We start from the raw sequence: 20,948 nt of genomic DNA, 5'->3' as shown, positions 1-20,948 counted from the left end.
TTTGTATCACTTTTTTAGATTCCACATGTAAGTGATATCATATATTTGTCTTTGATTACTTCACTTCATATAATAATCTCTGTATCCATCCATATTGCTGCAAATGACATTATTTCATTCATTTTTATGGCTAAGTAATATTTCATTATATATAATTAATATGTATATTAATATATATATTCCATATAAAATGGAATATATGTGTGTGTATATATATACACACGCATATACATATGTGTGTGTATATATATATACACACACCACATCTTCTTTATCCATTCCTCTGTCAGTGGACACTTAGGTTACTTCCATATTTTGGCTATTGTAAATAGTGCTGCTATGAGCATTGGGGTACATGTACCTTTTCGAACTACAGTTTTAATCTTTTCTGGATACATGCCCAGGAGTGGGATTGCTGGATCATATGATAACTTTATTTTTACTCTTTAAAGAACCTCCGTACTGTTATCCATAGTGGCTGCATCAATTTACACTCCCATCAATAGTGTAGGAAGGTTCCCTTTTCTCCATACCCTCTCCAGTGTTTATTGTTTGTAGACTTTTTGGTGATGGCCATTCGGACTGGTGTGAGGTGATACCTCATTGTAGTTTTGATTTGCATTTCTCTAATAATTAGCCATATTGAGCATCTTTTCATGTGCATGTTGAACATGATTCAGTTTTAAATAATTATTGTAACATGTAATTTGTAGAATAATAGTAACTCCTTTTAGATAACTCCTTAAATTTTATGTAACATATTACACTTATATTTTTAGAGTCTCTGAAATTAAAGCCAGAAACTGGTAAAATAAATTACTTCACTTTCTGTATTATAAAATATGAAACACTCTGATAGTCAAAATAGCTGGTAACCAGCTGGTAACCAGTCTTTCTAGTAGGCATAGAAAACTTCAAAATCCAAGTTTAGGTCACTATAAATATAAGCTGTTTTGGATTACTGTAATGGTTTCTAACCTGAGTACTAAAGCTCTATGTTTGGTGTGAATAGTTTACAAAAATATGAAAGTGTATATGTATTGACATGACATCATATACCTGTGCAGCATAGAAATATATAGGGGAGTAGTCAAAGTCCTGTCCAAAATTGTTAGTAATATTGCTAAGCTTAAGTTTGGGAAGATGTTGCTATAAATCATATGCTCATACTGGTTGCCAAAGAATCACTTATTTCCCTGAGTAAACACTAAGCATGGAATTAAGTTGTTGTGAGCCAGCTTCCTTAGTGATGTCTATATTGTTTTAATGAAATTATAGACTTACAGGTAAGAGATATCCTCTCCTAGACAGTATAAATATTATGTGAATGCTATTGAAAATGGATACATTTTAAAATAACATATTATTTTGGTTGTTTGAGTTATTTATTATTTAGCCTTGTACTGGTATTTTTTACATTAATGTTTGTGTTAAGTTATTTCATCTTAAATCTTCCCAGAAAACTCTTTCTTCCCCAAAATAAAATATTATATTTATTCAGAGTTTGCAGATAAGAGTTAATATTTGTCACATAATGTGTTTTTGCTTTTTCAACCAGGAAAAGTAAAAAACTGGTTTTGTTAGGAATTTGGTATATTTTAGGATCAGACTATGCAAAAGTAGTTTTATTAACAAATTCATTTGTTCCTTAGTCTTGGGTTGTTGGCATTTGAGAAGTGGTTTTCTTCCTTGTATTGTAAACTATTTTTGATTTTAGGATCTTAGTATTAGGTACTCACTAATCACAATTATTTTAAAATGCCTTATGTAATCAGTTACATATTAGTCAGTGTTTGTGTACTCATGCTTTTTGATATTGAGATACTGTAGTTCTTCCCTCTTCCTTTTCTTCCCTCCTACACTCCCTATAATGTCACAATTGGATCAAAATCCTTGTTGTCAGTTAATGTTAGAGATCTTAAAAACAAGGTAGTAGACCATCTTTATTGGTCAGGACTGTTTTTAAAATACCAAAGAACTCCTGTTCTATTTTACATGTTTTACTGTCTTTGAGAAGTTTCTTGGAGCATATGATATGAACCAAATTATTTAAAAGCATAAAACCATCCGCTGATTTATAATGGAAAAGAAGAATGCTATTTAAAAAAAATGGGAGACACAGGGAAAGAGGATATATATGTATTTAACTTCATATTTTATATATGTTACTAATTTCAAGTAGCTCTCTTTTTAATGCAAAGTTTCCAAACTTCCTTATGTAGTGTGCAGTCAGGAAATTCTATAGCTGCTATTAAAAAAGCATTTTACAGGGCTCCCAGATTGATTTAATCAGTAGTCTCTTGTAGTAAGTTGAAGCAAATTTATGTAGCTCCACGACCTAAAATATCTCTGCTAGAATTGATTTTTCCAGGATTGAAGGTAACATGATATTGGAGATTTGGATTGACTCTCAACAGTACCTAGAAAACTGTTGTCAGAATACACAGGTTTTCTAAGGACTTTTTCAGATCTGATAATAATAGATTATACATAATCAAATCATATTATATTTGAAGTTTGACAAAGAGAAAAAGAGTACTCAGTTTTCTTCCTATGAATATCAAAGTATCGCAGCCTTAGAATAGTGGGCAAAATAACACGCTTAAGGCACCGGGACTTCAGAGATGTTTACTTTTCCAACTATAGAAAGGAGTGTCTCCTTTTCTCTTACAGGTTTCTGTTAGAAGAGTCTATTTAAAGTGAACTGTATTTTGGCTTCTAACTTCAGTGTTAGAATTTCAGAATATAAAATCCTTCTGTTAAACATCTGTTATTAGTTCTATCTTTAGCCCCAAACAATCTTAAATACGTATTGCACAGCTGTGTTTCAAATACATACATTTTATGGAGAATTTGGAGACAGTGTTTTCTTTGTCCCAGGAAAAGTTTGAAGTTGATTCATGAAGAAAGAACTACTGTTGCTAGAGCATTACAAAATATTGTCATTAATTTTTCAGTGATTCTGCCTCTTTCAGGAAAAATGTATTTTCTGGATTCTACTTTACTGGGATGATCTGTAGTAACTATGTTTGGCTAACTATAACTTGACAAGATGTATGAAGAGACCAGGACTTTGAATTAAACCCATCTTCAAGGTCGGGTCAGTTACTGAGAAGAGGGATGCCCAATGAACTGTAGTTGGTAACTTTGGGGAAGTCCAGGAAGAGCATGATTTCATAGAGGTATGACACCAACAAATGGGAATTCAGGCAGGCATTTATTTTCAGGGTGGATAATGTAAGGGAAAACTCAAGAGAGTCTTGTAGGTTATCAAAATCAGGCATGTGGAAATGTGAGTGCAAATATGGAAGTGAGGTTTGGCTTGGCTTGTATTCTCAGGGTGGGAAAATGGCAAGAATGAGGCATGACCCTTATGATTGAGGGATAATGTGTGGCAAAACTGGTTCTTGAACACAAGAAAAAGGAAGAGTCCAATTCCCAGAACTAGAGTACAAGCTGGTAACCAGTCTTTAAGAGCAAGGCAGGAACTTGAGCCTGAGAACTGAGGCCCAGATCATAGCTAGGTTAACAGCAAGCCTGACTTGATGCCAAATCTCCAAGAATTTGTCTAAAACCCATTAAATTCCTACCTAAGTTTAAAATTAGTCTCAACTGTTAGGACATGGTTGACCTTGAAATGTGGATCAAATTGTCTTACCTATAAGGAAAAGAAAGAGTCAGAGACTGGATTATCACAGAGCACTTTACACTCCAGCCTTTACCTACAATAATTGTGTTTCCCTTTGAAGGATTTTAAAATATCAGGATTTTCTAGTAGTATGTATTCATGTGTAGAATGTGTAAAATTAACCTCTGGGTTTTATGTTAGTGTGTCTAGTCCTAGACAATTTAGTGCAGTCTTCTGTTTTCATTGCTTCGTCTTGGAAAAAGTTGAATTTCTGTTTTTATTGGTAATGCCTGTTTACTTTATCACTAATGCCTGTTTAGTATATATGTCTTTTATGATAATTTTAATTTATCTCTACGTTAGATTGAATATTTTATTTCTATACATTTGTTCTTTAGAAAGAGCAAAATGTGTTCATAGTTAATTGTAGTCTTTAACAGAAAAATTTTGCAATGCTTTTATTTTTTAATTCCATAAATATAGTCACCAGTATTTTATGGTTATTTTAGTCCTCGTGTTTCTCTAGTTATTTTGTATTCAGTGATTATCTACTGTCTTTGTAGAACTAGGAAAATAATTCTTTTACTAGACTCCCTAAGCAATAAGTTTTCCACTGTTTCCTGATATTTAGCTGTACCACCAAGTATAGTATCTGTGTGTAGTCTACAATATTAACACCACATATATATTCAGGCATACCAAGTCTAGAATACTTGTTTTGTTCTTAGTGTTTGATAACAGTACAATAAGACCCAGGCAAGAGAGAAACTTGATCTGGGCTGTGCACTTTAGAGGACCCTGTACATCACAAACAAATAAAATAAAATGTATTTTAAAAACTCTTGATTTTCCCATCACTCAGGATTTAGCACTTAGCATTGGCATTGTGTGACCTGTAATCCTAGACATCCATTCTTGTTATTACGTATTAGTTACCTATTGCTATGTAACAGATTGCTCCATGTTAGCAGTTTAAAACAATAATAATAAATATATATTATTTCTTATAGTTTCTGTGGGTCAGGAATTTGGGAGTGGCTTATTTGGGTGGGTCTAGCTTAGGGTTTCATATGAGGTTACAGTCAAGATTTTGGGCAGAACTGCAGTCATCTGAAGGCTTGACTGGGGCTGATCTGCTATTAAGGTGGCTCACTTACTGGCAGGTGGGAAGTCTCATTTCCTCCCCATGGGGAACTCTCCACATTGCAACTTGAGTGTCTTCACAGCATGGCTGTTGACTTCCACCAGAGCAAGTGGTCCATGGGAGCAAAGTGAAAGGTATAGTGCCTTTTATGACCTAGCCTAAGAAGTCACATTCTGTTACTTCTATATTCTGTTAGTCACATAGGCCAGCCAGGAGTCAAAATGGGGGGTCACTACACAAGGGCATTAATACCAGATAGTGAGAATCATGAGGGTCCATCTTTGAGGCTGGCTACGAAAGTATTTTAATAATGTTCAAGGCTCAGAGAAATTCTTCTCCACATCTCTTTCTTATAACCTCACAACTGAATACCATGAAGTTTTGAGGCTGGTACCACTGCCAACATTAGAGACAGAAACTGCTTGAGATTGTGATGAGGACTGAGCAGGCGGTAGAAGCACTTTGGTTGAGGAAAGATGAATTTACTTATCTAATTCTCCTTTTAGTATGAATGCAATAGGCTCTTGTATAATGAAGTACTGCTTCAAGTAATGCAAACTTTCTATTTTCTTGCTTCTCTTTGTGTTCTTTGTGTTTGGCTTCAGAGGTAGTAGAACTAGTGCAATATTTGCAATAGCTGAGACTGAGAAGTTCCCAGAGACTGAGAAACATTTTGTATTATTAAACAATTCATATTACTCTTAAATTTTGTATATCATAGGTATAGAAACAAAATTCATGAAGCATGATAAAAATTGTTTATGTAGGTAGCTAGATGGATAGGAAATTGTAGAATTATGCAGTTTTAAAAAGATATTTAATTAGATTACAGTAAAAAATGTTAAAGTAAATATAAAATTTTAAATTTATTTAACTAATATTGATTATTCATTGATTATAATTTTCAGTAGAGAATTAAAAGCAGTAGAAAATCTTCAAAAAGATTATTTCCTTAAATTCTTAAAATCTAGAAACAGTGTGAGTACTCTTACATTGAGCATTACCACATAGTAAATTCTGCAAATAGGACTTTATTTAAAGGAGATATAATTACCAATTATATTAGTTTTCTATCTGTTGCTACATAACAAATACCACAAACTTAGAAGCTTAAAATACACCCATTAATAAATCTCATAGTTTTCATCAGTCAGCAGTCCAGATACTACTTAACTAGGTCTTCTGCAGTCAAAGTGTCAGCTGCTGCATTATCATCTGCACGCTTGACTGGAGAAGAGTTCACTTCCAAGCTCATTCAGGTTGTGAGAAGAATTCATTTCCTTGAGGTTGTAGAACTAAGAGGCGCTGGCTCTTTGCTGGCTTTTGGCTATAGCCCAACTTCAGGTCCTATGGACTGTCCACAGTTCTAGAGGTCACTCACAGTTCCCTGCTGTGTGGCCTCTCCAACACAGCTGCTTATTTCATCAAACTCAGGAAGACTCTAGCTCCAGGCTGCTAAGATGGACTCTTATATAGTATAACATAATCACATCATTGGCCTCCCATTACCTTTGCTCTATTCTATTTGTTAGAAGAAGCAAGTCATAGTCCCACCACACACAAAGGGAGGGTATCATACAAAGATGTGGGCAACAGGAATCATTAGGAGTCACCTCAAAATCTGTCCACTACATTGATCAAACAGTGGAAATGAGCAAGAAAATTATTCATAACTTGAAGAGATCAAGTGAAATCCCTGAAATGTCATATTCTTTACAAAATAAAATTTTACAACTGATCAAAACAATGAAAATGTAAAAAATAGAATTATGTTCACAGAAGTAACAATGCAACTCTGGCATGCCATTTATTTACTTGTTTATTTGTTTGTTATTGAAGTATAGTTGACACAACATACAGTGTTGTGTTAGTTTCAGGTTTATAGCAAAGTGAATCAGTTATACGTACACATATATCCACTCTTTTTTAGATGTAATGGCCCATATAGGCCATTACATAGTATTGAGTAGAGTTCCCTGTGCTATACAGTAGGTCTTTATTAATGATCTGTTTTATATATAGTAGTGTGTATATGTCAGTCCCAGTCTCCCAGTTTATCCCTCCCCTCTTTCCACTGGTAACCATAAGTTTGTTTTCTATATCTGTAACTTGATTTCTGTTTTGTAAATAAGTTCATTTGTACCATTTTCTTAGATTTCACATATAAGTGATATCATATGATATTTGTCTTTGTCTGACTTACTTCACTCAGTATGACAGAGAAGATGATTATTACATTCATGAAATTGGCAAGTTGGGCTAAAAGGGCAAAAATTCAAGCTTTCCTATGGATGATTATCCTGGAAAATGGCCATTATATCCTTTGGTAGTAGGAGGATATTTCTAAGAGAACACAGTTTGATTAAATTAGGGGTTATAATTTTCCACTAAGTAAATATGAGAGAAAATTTAGTATTTCATTTTGCAACAAATTCTTTCAAGTGGAGAAAGAAATTGTAGAAACTGTGTCATTTGTATTCCAAGTTCGAAGGCAGAGTGTTTTGTCACTACTCTTCCATATTTCACAACCAACATTTAAGATCATTTTTTTTTACAGTGAAGATATATGGTTGCAAATACTTAGGTTTATTTTATTAAAGGAATTCAGAGCTTTACCTGCAGTAAAAAAAAAAAAATGCATATAGTTGCCAAAATTGAAATAACAACTGAATAACATTGTACAAGCAGTGACATATTTAACAATATAAAACATTGGCATGATTTTCTTCAAAAGAAAATATATGTCCAATATGTAGCCAAATATAATGATGCTTTTTATGGAATTAACTGTACTATATTTCATGAAACAAGAAAATGTAGGAATTATTTCAAATATTGATGACACGATGGTCAACATGTAAGATGGGTTAAAACAAAAAGATATCTCTATCTAGAATAGAGAGTTAAAAATGAACTGCTTAATGCATAGTAAAGTGAGAGGAGAAATAATACATAAAAAATGTTAAAGTAGGTGTATTCTCAGTTCAACTAAATTGTTTCGGGGGCAAAGTGAAGTTGAACAGCTAATATTTATTATATGTATTATTGAACTACCAAAAGAATAGGAAGTTGAAATCAATAAGTACTTATTTCGTTGTTTTTATGCTGGTTGTAGAAAATACAGGCTTTGTGATAAGTGGAGAACTAATCACAGTTCTCTCCCTTCTCCTAGCAGGGAGAAATCACTAGTTGTGTGGGATGCTGAACTGGAGAGCAGCTCCTCCCACTGGATGAGGGTGGGGGGCCAGTCGGTCCCAAAGAGCACATTCTCTAGGCAATCCTGAGTGAGTGCCCAAAGATGTTTTCAGCACTCCCACTCCTTGTTCAGACCAATTGTTTCCTTGTTTTTTGAGAAAAACTTTATTAAGATGTAATGTACATACCATAAAATTCACCCCTTTAAAGTGTACAATTCAGTGGTTGTTAGTATATTCATAGACTTGTACAGCCATTGCACTAATTTTAGAACATTTTCATCACCTCAGAAAGAAACCCAATATTGTAAGCAGTCACTCTCCAATTCTTCACCACACCACCAGGCCTCAACAACCACTAATCTACTTTCTATCTCCATAGATTTGCCTATTTTGAACATTTCACATTAATGGAATCATGTAGTATGTCCCCCATTCTCTATTATTTCACTGGGGTTTCTGGAAAATCTACTTATGATCCATCTAAAAAATCAATCATCTCATGTTTCAGATTTATTACAGTATTTTTCTTCTACTTTTTCCATTACGTGTGTATCACAGATACTTTCAAATACCCATAATAATTCATACTGAATGGAATGATGTATTGCAGATTTGTGAGCTTATTTTATGGTCAACAGGATTTGACTTCCAAGGACAATGAGAGCAAAATGCCTGCCTGAATTTCAACTGACTTTGAAGGGGGTATGGCTGCAATATGTTTGACTATACAGATGGTTTTTGCATTATCCTCTGATTACAAAATAAGAAAAACCACTCCTAGTACGAGTTAACTATGTCTTAGAAACATCATATCTTTTTTTCCATTGTTAAACCATCTTTTCAACTTAGCCCATTCGTGTTTGTACTAGTGAACGAGTGATTATTGGCAGTCTGTTGAACACATAATATTTAATACTGACTTGCCTAAATAAAAGATTATAAAAATCTAATAATGTACTTTATTTTGTTAGCCTTAAAAGTTTTTAAAACTGAGTGTTGTCAAAGTGTTCATAATAAGTATTATAAAGAATTTTGTAAAGTAGCCTTTTAAAAAGGGAGCTTTGAAGTTGATAAACTCAATGGTAAATCTCTCGAGAAAAACTTTGAGTATATAAAGCAAGAGTAACTGAGTAATTGAGTTATTTTACAATAGAATTTATAATGAGGAAATGTGTTAATTTACTGTCCTTCACAGTTTTACTGTAGAATTCTCAATAGACCTTTGGGAAGCTTATATTTCAATCTCACTGCATTTTGTATTTACAATATTTATGTGCATTTTCCCTTTTCTTAAATGATGTTTTTACATGTTGTATTGTATCTTGGAATGATGGGTTAAAGTATTTAATATAGCATGGTAGAACGACCACTGACTCTGCAATCAGACTGCCTGCATTCAAAGCTCAGTCCCACCCAACATTAGTGGGTGCAAGTGACTTAACCTCTCTGTGCTTTAACTTCTTCAACTATGAAGTGAGGATATTAGTACTCATTGATTTGACCTACTGTGAAGACGAAATGAAGTAGTGTATATATAATAATGTGTATAAAGCCTTTAGCCAAGGTAAGTGTGCTAAGCATATGCTAAATATTAATAGTCATTTCATTCTCTGTGGTGTGTGTATAGGAACAGCATGAAATAGTGCACAAAATTAATGGATTGGTCCGCTGGAAATCTTGGTTCTGTTTCCTCTCATTCAGTGGTTCTTTACATAATGGATAGCAAATTTCTATTTTCTCCAGCTTAACTTTCTGTATATATTGAGTGGCATGTAAAATAATTTTATAAACTATAGAAATAGTGTACTTAAAATCAATTAAGTGTTATGTAAAACAAATACACATTTTTGTTGCACTATAATTTATAGGTTAGGAAATAAATATTTCCTATTACTAAGTTCCTTATCAGAAAACACAGCAAAAATGAATTCTTTATCTATTTTGGCTTTAATAGCATTTCTTTCTTTTTTCTTTGGGCCAGGGTTTTCCAGGTGACTTTGGAGACAGAGGCCCTGCAGGTCCTGATGGCAGTCCTGTGAGTAAATTGTGATGGTCCACCCTTGCAGTCTAACATCACTCAAGACTTCATAGCAACCGTACTTGCCATTCTCATTATCACATTCCTGACAAGCACTCTTGGCCAGAGAGTTTTGAAACCACTGAACACATTCCACTTTGTGGTTTTACAGCATGGGAAATAAGACAAAAGTGTTATAAATTCTGTTTTGAGAGATAATCATTAAAATTAATTATTTTGACCATGTTAAACATGACTGATTATTTAAAATATTAGAAGTATGCAATCACGATACTGACTTGTATATTTGTGGGGAGGGGCATGGGGAAAAAAGCCTTTCATGTACATCAAGGTACTAACAAGCCTCATGTAAAAATTGTGCATTTGGTGATTGCTCTTTTGGACTCAAACCTGTCATTGATCTACCTTACTTTTCAGTATTTTATAGAGAAGTCTTTTGGGGGGATTGTTTAGATATCTATGTTCAGATTAGGGAGTTAAAATTCTAAAATTAGTTTAATTATATTATCAAAGGATGATGATGGAATGCTGTTTTTTGACACTAGGCAGAAATGTCTTTACTTTTTACCCTCAAAATATGGCTGTCCCCCAATATATGTCATGTACACATTCTTTTCATAAGATTTTTAAGGTGAATTAGAATCAACTACTAAATCCTTGGATCATAAATTAGGAATAGTTCCTATATTTAGACTATGTAAATTATTAGCATTTATACTTAAAATAAAGTGTTTGAAAATAGTTTCTTTTTTTATTTTTTTCTAAATTATAACTGTATTAGTTTATTCAGTGAATTTAGCAAAAGTTTTATTTGTTATAAGACTTGGAAAATAAAATAAGAGTAGAACTGATTTCCATACAAATTGTTAAAAAGTTGAATCATGTCTTAAGTAGAATGTTTATCATCTTATTCTTGCCCATCATTCTGGGGAGCTTCCCATTTCAGGCATAATAAAGTAAAGCATTATTTACATTTTTTCTTTAATACCATCTATGTCCTTGCATACCTAGTGTGAAGCCATCTTATTTAATGTTTTGTCAGTTAAATATACATGAAGTTTGTTAGGGTTGGACTCCTAACAATATTTAAAAATTTTCTCTTTGAAGTCTGCTGCTTATATTTAAAATATAATACTTCTGGAAGAACATTTGGAGTCTTCTTTAGAATGCAAGAATAAATTGGATATTTTCAGTTTATTGGTTTATTATTCTCTATATTTTATACTGTACTTTTGTTTCAAAACAGAATTTGAAATGCAAAAATAAAGGGAGGGTGTATTCTTACACTTTGTACCCTGTAAATGATGTAACTCTGACATGGAGTAGATTAGGAATTATCACAAAGACTATAATGATGATTCTAAGACTGTCACAAAGATCCATCATGAATCAACTGGAAAAATTTAGATAATTTAAAATCTCATACAAATAATTTAACAAAGTTGGTAATTTCTTACATTTGTATAGTACTTTAAGAAAATTTTCAAAAGCTCATATATATATATATTAGAGTTTTATTATTAACTGTAATAATATATATATTACAGTTTTAATTCTTTACAAAGTGAAAACAAATATTACTATTTCAGTTTCATAAATGAGAAATTTAGAGAATTTAAGTAATGTACTTCAAAAGAGCTGATAGTGTTTTAAATCATCTGAAAATGTTCTTCTCACCTGACATGCTGACCACTTGTCTTTTCATACTACATATAGGCTAATTATGTTTATAATGCTGATTATTAATGGGATTCACTTCCTTTATTAGATACATAGGAGACACAGAGAAATCTATATCCTAGGCTAGGTGGTAGTCCTAGTATCTAAAAGCATGAAGCCAGGGCCACTTTTAAAGAATGTAAGCTGCCACCAGAGGTTTGCACTTCTTAGGAGGATGCATAAGAGTAGGGAAGTTGCAGAAGTTAGCTAAAAGAAGGTAAATTTTGATATATGTTTTCCTAGAAATTTTTGTCTTCATCTTTAGAAAATACCCTTAGTAGTTTGGAATCATATTTAACCAATTTTGCACATTTCTCTTACTTAGGGACTTGTAGGTAGCATTGGTCCTCCGGGATTTCCTGGGCTTAGAGTGAGTATCAGATATCATCCTTCTTATCAAATATTTTTGTGTGTATTTATATTTGTTAGATGTGTTTTTAAAACTTTACAAAAATGAACAGTTTTAGTGTCATTGTTGAATATCAACCTTGCTCACATGTATTTCTCCACCAGATATGCAAATTAGACCAGTAGTATGAATTTAAAAATTAATTATACTTTAGGATACGCTGAAATAACAAATTTCTACAGGTTGATGTGTATGTGTATTTATCTTAAGGATACTTAATCAAGACTCAGTTTCTCCAGAAGTGTAAGACATAGAATAGCCACTTCTTTCCTTTGAGACAGTCTTTCATACCATCTGGTCTAGAGAGGCAGATAGGTCTAAACAAAAGCACATGATAACAGTAGGCTTTATGAAATAAAATTGAATAAATGGTTAGGAAAACCATCCTGGACAAAAGGTAGGAGCTGGACTTCACCAGTGCCATTAAACATTCTAATACCTAACTTATTCATTGTACTTAAAAAAAGTGACTATATTATTTGTTAACTTAATCAGTTTTTATACAGTGAATTCAACTCTTGAGTTTCACTGAAGTTTCTGATGTCAGCAAAGTACAGTTTAAAAGCAATTCTGTGGAGGCCAAAACAATGTAGTCCGGATATGTAGCTCTCTGATAAATTTTTGATTATTCATTGAAGTAAACAGACTGTTACTTTTGATATATCTTCATAAATATATTTTTCTCATCCAAGCTTCTGGTTCATGACAGGAAGTAAATTACAGATATTTTAGATAAATTTAGAGCCATATGCTTTAACATTGAGCTAGCTAAAGATAAGATTGACGTACTTTTATGACATGTAAGGAGCCTAATGAAAATAGAATCTTTAAACTATTTCTGTTCATCTAAAAGTAGGGCATGACCATTGGCTGAGGTAGAATTTTCTTTAAAAATCAATTTAGGGCTTCCCTGGTGGCACAGAGGTTAAGAACCCGCCTGCCAATGCAGGGGACACGGGTTCGAGCCCTGGTCCGGGAAGATTCCACATGCCACGGAGCAACTAAGCCCGTGTGCCACAACTACTGAGCTTGCGCTCTAGAGCCCACAAACCACAACTACTGATCCTGCGTGCCACAACTACAGAAGCCCACGCACCTAGAGCCTGTGCTCCACAACAAGAGAAGCCACCACAATGAGAGGCCCACGCACCGCAACGAAGAGTAGCCTCTGCTCACCGCAACTAGAGAAAGGCCGCGCACAGCAACAAAGACCCAATGCAGCCAAAAATTTTTTTTAAATTAATTAATTAATTTAAAAAATCAATTTAGAGCTTGCTCTATTATGTGAAGTAGGTAATTAAGACTCTAGAGTTTTGTGCCATAAATTATAGCTATGGTATTTTTAGCTTGAACTTGAACACAGGTCCTCTGACTCCAAATTTAATGTTGTTTCCCCACCTTAACTGCCCCAAGTCAGAAGGTGGCAGCTAGGCCAAAGGAGTAAGTCAGGAGTTCATTTATTGGAACTGTGGTAAAAATCATCATGAACTGTGGTAAAAATGGTAAAAATCAACACGATTTAACTTGCCCATTTGAGATGGCAAGAATATAGAATAAAGTGTTAAGGAACCTGAGTAAGTCTAGGACATTTAAAGTTTTCTCTTTCATAATAATATTAGTATAGTAATTATAATAAAATCAGCAATAACAGCTCACTTTCATTTAGTATTTTCTATGTGCTAGTCACATGGGTTAGGTCATTTAATTCTCAGAACAACCTAAGACCACTTAGCTTATAAACGTTGAGCCCGGATTTGAAGCCAGATGACGTACATCCAGAGTCCAGAATTCTCTCTATTGTGCTATACCACCTCCTTAAAACTTACAATACCTTAAAATATATACTATCTTAAGAGATTTCTTTAGACGTCATGAGAAGCTCTATGTGAAGGTGGAACCCAAAGAACCAACTTTTTTTCTCTGAACTTAGAATAGGGCTAAACCTGTAAGTGGTAGTCACTGGTCCTATCAGTGGGGAGAGACAGGAAGTAGGGGAAGAGAATTGGACCCCAAAGATACTCTTTGTGCATTCTTGATTTAACCTATTAGCATTAAATTGGTTAGCTCCAAAGTTCTGTTATTATGCTTAAGATCAAGACCAAAATTCAACATGGTGGTTCTTCTCTGCATCTTGAGAACATACTCTGTGCACTAGCAAAGCTGTTTGTTCTCAGATGTCATGCAGCCTCCCTACTACATGGCCTTTGCACCTGTTTGTCTACCTGAAACACTTTACCTTTACTTTTCTGACTAATATTTAACTCTTACTCATCTTTCAGTGCCAGGACTTAAAACAGTTTCTGACACATAATAATGCTCAGTAAAAATGGGCTTTCTGTCCTTTCCCTTTCTCCACTCACTCTTTGGTAGGTGCACAGAGATTCTACAGAAATGAAAATGGCTAATGACACTAACAGTCATTTTTGTAGTCATCATCTCTTCTGCAGTGACATAGATGGCACCTTATACTTTTCAAAGTACTTTCACATGTGTATCTCATTTGTAAAGTAGGTAGAGCAGGTATTATTACTTCCTCTATTCTACATTTATTAAAAATTTTAATCAAAATAATGTGAGCACCTACTGTGTATCAAATGCTGAATTAGATGCTAGACCTAAAATTACAAATTAAGAGTTCTGTTTTGGGCAGCTTTATAATCTAATGGCAATACCATACAATATGATTACTGCTATAATGGACTAAAGTAAAGCCACTGAGAATGGAGCAATTTGTGTTATAGCAGAAAGTCAGAATACGCTTCACAAAGGAGGTGTCTTTTAAGCTGTTCTGAAGATGATATATGAGTGGTGGTGGACTGGAAAAGGGAAAAGGGCCCTTAGGCAGAAGAACGCTGTATTCAAATGCACAGAAGAGGGGGAAACTGGAATGTTTGGGAAATGAAAAGAGGAGTAGCAGCATGGCAGCCTAGGAGGTATGGGGTGATGGGAGCAGAATGGAAGGAGATGAGGTCTTGTAGACAATTGAGAAAGATTATGTGAACTTTTGTGTTTCCTAGTAAACAGCTTATCTGTTTGCCCAGAACTACAGCCTCTGCTTTATCTCTCAGGTGTTCCCTTCCAGCAGGTATAGTTTCTGACAAGAGATGATACTGCTTTCTTTAAATTTTTTTTTTCCATGCAGTTGATTCTTATTCTCCTTTGGTTTCTTAATTAGTGACAGTGATTATCGCCTGTGAGTGGGTGGGAATGGTTGAAAAGCCCAATATGGAATTCAGTCTTTTCCACTATGTGTTCACTCATGCACTGTGATTGGCCAGTGGCTGCTGTTTTGCACAAAGAACCTTTCCTTGGGTCTTTCTGTTTCTTTGACTGACTTTGACTCAAAAGTTCTCTGTTAGTTGTCACTGTGTGGGAGGCTTTTTTGCCTCTGTCACTATATCCCTGACACCCTCAGCTAAACTCTTACACATGAAATTATTCCTTCTGTCTATTCCATCTTCTTATGGAAGAGAAGTGTGGTAGGTAGGTAGTGCTGAAGGACTTTCAGGTTATCTTTGTGGAACTGAAAACAGCTATTAACCTATCATGGATCACTTTCAGAGGGCTATAGTTTTTTAGGAATAGGATTTTCCATGCAACTTGTGACATGCCACAAAATGTCTTACGTTGCTTGGAAGTTTCTATACCCATACCATTTTACTTTCTAATTCTTCATTTTTCTAAGTCTTTTATAATGAATAATTTTTTATTTAATAGATCTTTCTTGGAGTATAATTGCTTCACAATACTGTGTTAGTTCTGTTGGGGATATCCCCAGCAGAATATGGGGATATCCCCATATCCCCTCCCTCTTGAGTCTCCTTCCCACCCTTCCTATCCCACCCCTCTAGGTGATCACAAAGCACTGAGCTGATCTCCCTGTGCAATGCTGCTGCTTCCCACTAGCTAACTGTTTTACTTTTGGGAGTGTGTATATGTTGATGTTACACTCACTTCGCCCCAGCTTCTCCCTCCCTCTCCATGTCCTCAAGTCCATTCTCTATCTCTACATCTTTATTCCTGCCCTGCCACTATGTTCATGAGTACCATTTTTTAATTTTTAGATTTCATATATATGCATTAGCATATGGTATTTGTTTTTCTCTTTCTGACTTAATTACTCTGTATGACAGACTCTAGGTCCATCTACCTCACTACAAATAACTCAATTTTGTTTCTTTTTATGGCTGAATAATATTCCATTGTATATATGTGCAACATCATTATCCATTCATCTGTTGATAGATATTTAGGTTGCTTCCATGTCCTGGCTATTGTAAATAGTGCTGCAATGAACATTATGGTACATGTCTCTTTTTGACTTATGATTTTCTCAGGGTATGCCCAGTAGTGGGATTGCTGGGTCATATGATAGTTCTATTTTTTGTTTTTTTGGGTTTTATTGTTTTTATTTTTTAACATCTTTATTAGAGTATAATTGCTTTACAATGGTGTGTCAGTTTCTGCTTTATAACAAAGTGCATCAGTTATACATATGCATATGTCCCCATATCTCTTCCCTCTTGCGTCTCCCTCCCTCCCACCCTCCCTATCCCACCCCTCTAGGTGGTCACAAAGCACTGAGCTGATCTCCCTGTGCTATGCAGCTGGTTCCCACTAGCTATCTATTTTACGTTTGGTAGTGTATATATGTCCATGCCACTCTCTCACTTTCTCCCAGCTTACCCTTCCCCCTCCCCATATCCTCAGGTCCATTCTCTAGTAGGTCTGCCTCCTTATTCCCCTCTTGCCCCTAGGTTCTTCTGACCATTTTCTTTTTTTTTCTATTTTTTTAGATTCCATATATATGTGTTAGCATATGGTATTTGTTTTTCTGTCTCTGACTTACTTCACTCTGTATGACAGACTCTAGGTCCATATACCTCACTACAAATAACTCAGTTTTGTTCCTTTTTATGGCTGAGTAATATTCCGTTGTATATATGTGCCACATCTTCTTTATCCATTCATCTGTTGATGGACACTTAGGTTGCTTCCATGTCCTGGCTATTGTAAATAGAGCTGCAATGAACATTTTGGTACATGACTCTTTGAATCATGGTTTTCTTAGGGTGTATGCCCTGAGAAAGTAGTGGGATTGCTGGGTCATATGGTAGTTCTATTTTTTGTTTTCTAAGGAACCTCCATACTGTTCTCCATAGTGATTGTATCAATTTACATTCCCACCAACAGTGCAGGAGGGTTCCCCTTTCACCACACCCTCTCCAGCATTTACTGTTTCTAGATTTTTTAATAATGGCCATTCTGACCTGTATGGGGTGATACCTCATTGTAGTTTTGATTTGCATTTTTCTAATAATTAGGGATGTTGAGCATATTTTCATGTGCCTCTTGGCCATCTGTATGTCTTCTTTGGAGAAATGTTTACTTAGATCTTCTGCCCATTTTTTACTTGGATTGTTTGTTTTTTTGATACTGAGCTCCATGAGCTCTTTGTATATTTTGGAGATTAATCCTTGGTCCGTTGTTTCATTTGCAACTATTTTTCTCCCATTCTGAGGGTTGTCTTTTTAATCTTATTTATGGTTTCCTTTGCTGTGCAAAAGCTTTTAAGTTTCATTAGGTCCCATTTTTTTATTTTTGTTTTTATTTCCATTAGTCTAGGAGGTGGGTCAAAAAGGATCTTGCTGTGTGGTTTATGTCAAAGAGTGTTTTTCCTATGTTTTCCTCTAAGAGTTTTATAGTGTCTGACCTTACATTTAGGTCTTTAATCTATTTGGAGTTTATTTTTGTGTATGGTCTTAGGGAGTGTTCTAATTTCATTCTTTTACATGTAGCTGTCCAGTTTTCCCAGCACCACTAATTGAAGAGGCTGTCTTTTCTCTACTGTATATTCTTGCCTTCTTTATCAAAAATAAGCTGACCACATGTGCCTGGGTTTATTTCTGGGCTTTCTGTCCTGTAATATTGATCTATATTTCTGGTTTTGTGCCAGTACCATACTGTCTTGATTACTGTAGCTTTTTAGTATAGTTTGCAGTTGGGTAGCCTGATTCCTCCAGCTCTGTTTTTCTTTCTCAAGATTGTTTTGGCTATTTGGGATCTTTTGTGTTTCCATAAGAATTGTAAAATTTTTTGTTCTAGTTCTGTCAAGAATGCCATTGGTAGTTTCATAGGGATTGCATTGAATCTGTAGATTGCTTTGGGTGGTATAGTCATTTTCACAATATTGATTCTTCCAGTCTAAGAATGTGGTATATTTCTCCACTTGTTCATGTCATCTTTGATTTCTTTCATCAGTGTTTTATAGTTTTCTGAGTACAAGTCTTTTATCTCCTTAGGTAGGTTTATTCCTAGGTATTTTATTCTTTTTGTTGTGATGGTAAATGAGATTGTTTCCTTAATTTCTCTTTCTGATTTTTTCGTTGTTAGTGTATAGGAATGCCAGAGATTTCTGTGCATTAATTTTGTGTCCTGCAACCTTACCAAATTCATTGATTAGTTCTAGTAGTTTTCTGGTGGCATCTTTAGGATTTTCTCTGTATAGTATTATGTCATTTGCAAACAGTGACAGTTTTACTTCTTCTTTTCCAATTTGTATTTCTTTTTCTTCTCTTATTGCCATGCCTACAGCTTCCAAAACTATGTTGAATAAGAGTGGTGAGAATGGGCATCCTTGTCTTGTTCCTTATCTTAGTGGAAATAGTTTTTCACCATTGAGTATGATGCTTGCTGTGGGTTTGTCATATATGGCCTTTATTATGTTGAGGTAGGTTCCCTCTCTGCGCATTTTTTGGAGAGTTTTTATCATAAATGGATGTTGAATTTTGTCAGAAGCTTTTTCTGCATCTATTGAGATGATCATATCGTTTTTATCCTTCAATTTGTTAATATGGTGTATCACATTGTTTGATTTGTGTATACTGAAGAATCCTTGCATCCTTGGGATAAATCCCACTTGATCATGGTATATGATCCTTTTAATATGTTGTAGGATTCGATTTGCTAGTATTTTGTTGAGGATTTTTGTATCTATGTTCATCAGTCATATTGGTCTATAATTTTTCTTTTTTGTGATACCTTTTTCTGGTTTTGGTATCAGGGTCATGGTGGCTTCGTAGAATGAATTTGGGAGTGTTTCTCCCTCTGCAATTTTTTGGAAGAGTTTGAGAAGGATCAGTGTTAGCTCTTCTCTAAATGTTTGATAGAATTCGCCTGTGAAGCCATCTGGTCCTGGACTTTTGTTTGTTGGAAGATTTTAACTACAGTTTTAATTTAATTACTTGTGATAGGTCTTTCTGTGTTTTTTAATTCTTCATGGTTCTGTCTTGGAAAACTGTACCTTTCCAAGTATTTGTCCATTTCTTCGTGGTTGTCCATTTTATAAGCATATAGTTGTTTGTAGTAGTCTCTTATCATCCTTTGTATTTCCATTGTGTCATTTGTGATTTCTCCTTTTTCATTTATAATTTTATTGATTTGCATCCTCTCTGTTTTTCTTGATGAGTCTGGCTAATGGTTTATCAATTTTGTTTATCTTCTCAAAGAGTCAGCTTTTAGTTTTATTGATCGTTGCTATTGTTTTCTTCGTTTCTGTTGCATTTATTTCTGCTCTGAAGTTTATGATTTCTTTCCTTCTTCTGACTTTGGGTTTTCCTTGTTCTTCTTTCTCTAGTTGTTTTAAGTGTACAGTTAGATTGCTTATTTGAGATTTTTCTTGTTTCTTGAGGTGAGATTGAATTGCTATAAACTTCCCTCTTAGAATTGCTTTTGCTGTGTCCAATAGGTTTTGGGTTGTTGTGTTTTTGTTATCATTTGTTTCTATGTATTTTTTAAATTTCTTCTTTTGTTGTCTTCAGTGATCGCTTGGTTATTTAGGAGCACACTGTTTAGCCTCCATGTATTTGTGTTTTTTACAGGTTTTTTTTCCTGTAATTGATTTCCAGTCTCATAGCATTGTGGTCAGAAAAGATGCTTGATATGATTTCACTTTTTTTAAATTTTCTGAGGCTTGATTTGTGACCAGCATGTGGTCTATCCTGGAGAATGTTCTTTGTGCGCTTGAGAAGAAAGTGTATTCTGCCACTTTTGGGTGGAATGTTCTATAAGTATCAATTAAATCTATCTGGTTTATTGTGTCATTTAAAGCTTGTGTTTCCTTATTTATCTTCTGTCTGGATGATCTGTCCATTGGTGAAAGTGGGATGTTGTTAAAGTCCCCTACCATTATTGTGTTACTGTCAATTTCTCCTTTCATGGTTGTTAGCATTTGCCTTATGTATTGAGGTGCTCCTATGTTGGGTGCATAAACATTTATAATTGTTACATCTTCTTCTTGGATTCATGCTTTGATCATTATGTAGTATCCCTCATCTCTTGTAGCAGTCTTTATTTTAAAGTCTATTTTATCTTATAGGATTATCACTACTCCAGCTTTCTTTTGATTTCCATTTGCATGGAATATCTTTCTCCATCCCCTCACTTTCAGTCTGTATGTGTCCCTAGGTCTGAAGTGGGTCTCTTGTAGACAGCATATATATGGGTCTTGTTTTTGTATCTGTTCAGCCAGTCTGTGTCTTTTGGTTAGAGCATTTAATCCATTTACATTCAAGGTTATTATTCAATATGTATGTTCCTATTACCATTTTCTTAATTTTTGAGGGTTTGTTTTTATGGGTCTTTTTCTTCTGTTGTGTTTCCCTCCTAGAGAAGTTTCTTTAGCATTTGTTGTAAAGCTGGTTTGATGGTGCTGAATTCTCTTAGCTTTTGCTTGTTTGAAAAGCTATTGATTTCTCTGTCAAATCTGAATGAGATCCTTGCTGGGTAGTGTAATCTTGGTTGTAGGTTTTTCT

The 20,948-nt window shown here is 34.5% G+C and overlaps 1 protein-coding gene across 1 annotated transcript in view; it reads left to right on the top strand.

Annotated features, from left to right (window-relative positions):
• COL24A1 (collagen type XXIV alpha 1 chain) overlaps positions 1–20,948 on the top strand; it is a 542,658-nt gene that overhangs the window by 246,387 nt on the left and 275,323 nt on the right. Inside the window, exons 15-16 of the mRNA XM_079924384.1 lie at positions 9,951–10,004; positions 12,052–12,096. Of these exons, the coding sequence (XP_079780510.1) occupies positions 9,951–10,004; positions 12,052–12,096 (99 nt within the window). The remainder of the gene's footprint in view (positions 1–9,950; positions 10,005–12,051; positions 12,097–20,948) is intronic.

Source organism: Stenella coeruleoalba, assembly GCF_951394435.1.
Source record: "Stenella coeruleoalba genome assembly, chromosome: 1".
NCBI classification, from domain to species: Eukaryota; Metazoa; Chordata; class Mammalia; order Artiodactyla; family Delphinidae; genus Stenella; species Stenella coeruleoalba.
Note: the sequence above shows the minus strand (reverse complement) of the source record. Positions and strands in the feature narration are given on the sequence as shown.